Source organism: Egretta garzetta, unplaced genomic scaffold, assembly GCF_000687185.1.
Source record: "Egretta garzetta isolate BGI_Z169 unplaced genomic scaffold, ASM68718v1 scaffold585, whole genome shotgun sequence".
Taxonomy (NCBI): Eukaryota; Metazoa; Chordata; class Aves; order Pelecaniformes; family Ardeidae; genus Egretta; species Egretta garzetta.
Genome location: NW_009259708.1, coordinates 528274 through 529456, shown reverse-complemented (window position 1 = coordinate 529456; position 1183 = coordinate 528274). Strand labels below are relative to the sequence as shown.

The window sequence follows — 1183 nt, the reverse complement described above, 5'->3', positions numbered from 1 at the left end:
AAAATACTATAGGACAGCAATCATTGTAACTGTACAAAACTTGCTCTCAACGTAACATAACATAAAGGCACCATTGATATCTTTCCCCATTTTTGAAATACTGTAAAAAATTGCTACATATGGCACATAACACATTTGTACATACGTATATTTAATTTATAAAAGTTTTTTTTCCTCTCCTGTTTTCTATCAGCGGAATTGCTAAAATAAAATAAATTGTTTAATTTAAAGGTGGAATACTTCATTATATAAAATAAAGTTTTACATGTGAATCTATGTGTTTTATGTTTTATACAGCAATAGGGTCTTGGTTAGCTATCACACTGGACAACCTTGCTTGCAACTCTTCCGGTGTGGAGAAGCGATTCGCCGGGTTAGTCCTGCTCTCAGCCAGCCGGTAGGCAGCGGCCGGCTCCAGACTGGTCGCCATGGGGTTCGGTATGCTCAGGAACGGTGTATCCTCGCCTATTCTCTCATCTTCAGTTTCGGTCTCAGAGCTGCTGCTCTCAGAGCTCGTGTCGGAGTCCACTTCCACCCTGCTGGAAATGTGGCCGTTGGGCTTTGTTCTTTTGACCCTCCGGCTGTTGGTGAGTTTCTTTGGAGGCTCCTGTGCTGGTTCGTACTCCTGCGTCGTCTCATACTCCTCGTCCTCCACTATCCGCAGAGGACTCGGCGGCAGGCTGTTGCTCTCATGGGCAGGATTGTGGTGAAAGGAGTTGAACTGCTGAAGGTGGTGGTCGTACTTCTCACGTAGCCGTGGCGGGGTCACCAGGAGCAGTGGTCGCTCCTCTTCTATGAAGGGACTCACCGCCACCGAAGGGACGGAGACGGTCAAGCTGGAAGCCGGTGGTGACATTTTGGAGGGGGGGGACTTGGGAGAAGTCGGAGTGTGGAAATCAACGGGTGACATGCGAGCTGGTGTGGTCATAGCTGAGACATACCTGAAGAAAAGAGATGGGTCAAGGTTGCGAGCACAGGGGTGGTGGTGACGTGTGAAGACAGCTGCTCACCTGGGTTGGGAGGGGAAAAGCTGGAATCCCCAGCATCCTCACACAGGGCTACCAGGGAAACTTTCTTGTTGCTATTAATCCTATAAAACCACTGACTTCTGGGACTCTGGGCAAAAACGTTTGAAAGTAGGAGGAGCACGGCAAAGCCCTCAGGTCTCTTTGCCTCGGAAGAG

At 48.6% G+C, this 1183-nt stretch overlaps 1 protein-coding gene across 3 annotated transcripts in view; it reads right to left on the bottom strand.

Moving 5' to 3' along the window:
- Positions 1 to 289: 289 nt before the first annotated feature.
- The window catches only part of NRG1 (neuregulin 1), a 101685-nt gene continuing 100791 nt past the window's right edge, over positions 290 to 1183 (bottom strand). For all 3 annotated transcript variants that reach the window (XM_035894421.1, XM_009638994.2, XM_009638995.2), the window contains one exon: positions 290 to 941. In XM_035894421.1, the coding sequence (XP_035750314.1) occupies positions 290 to 941 (652 nt within the window). The remainder of the gene's footprint in view (positions 942 to 1183) is intronic.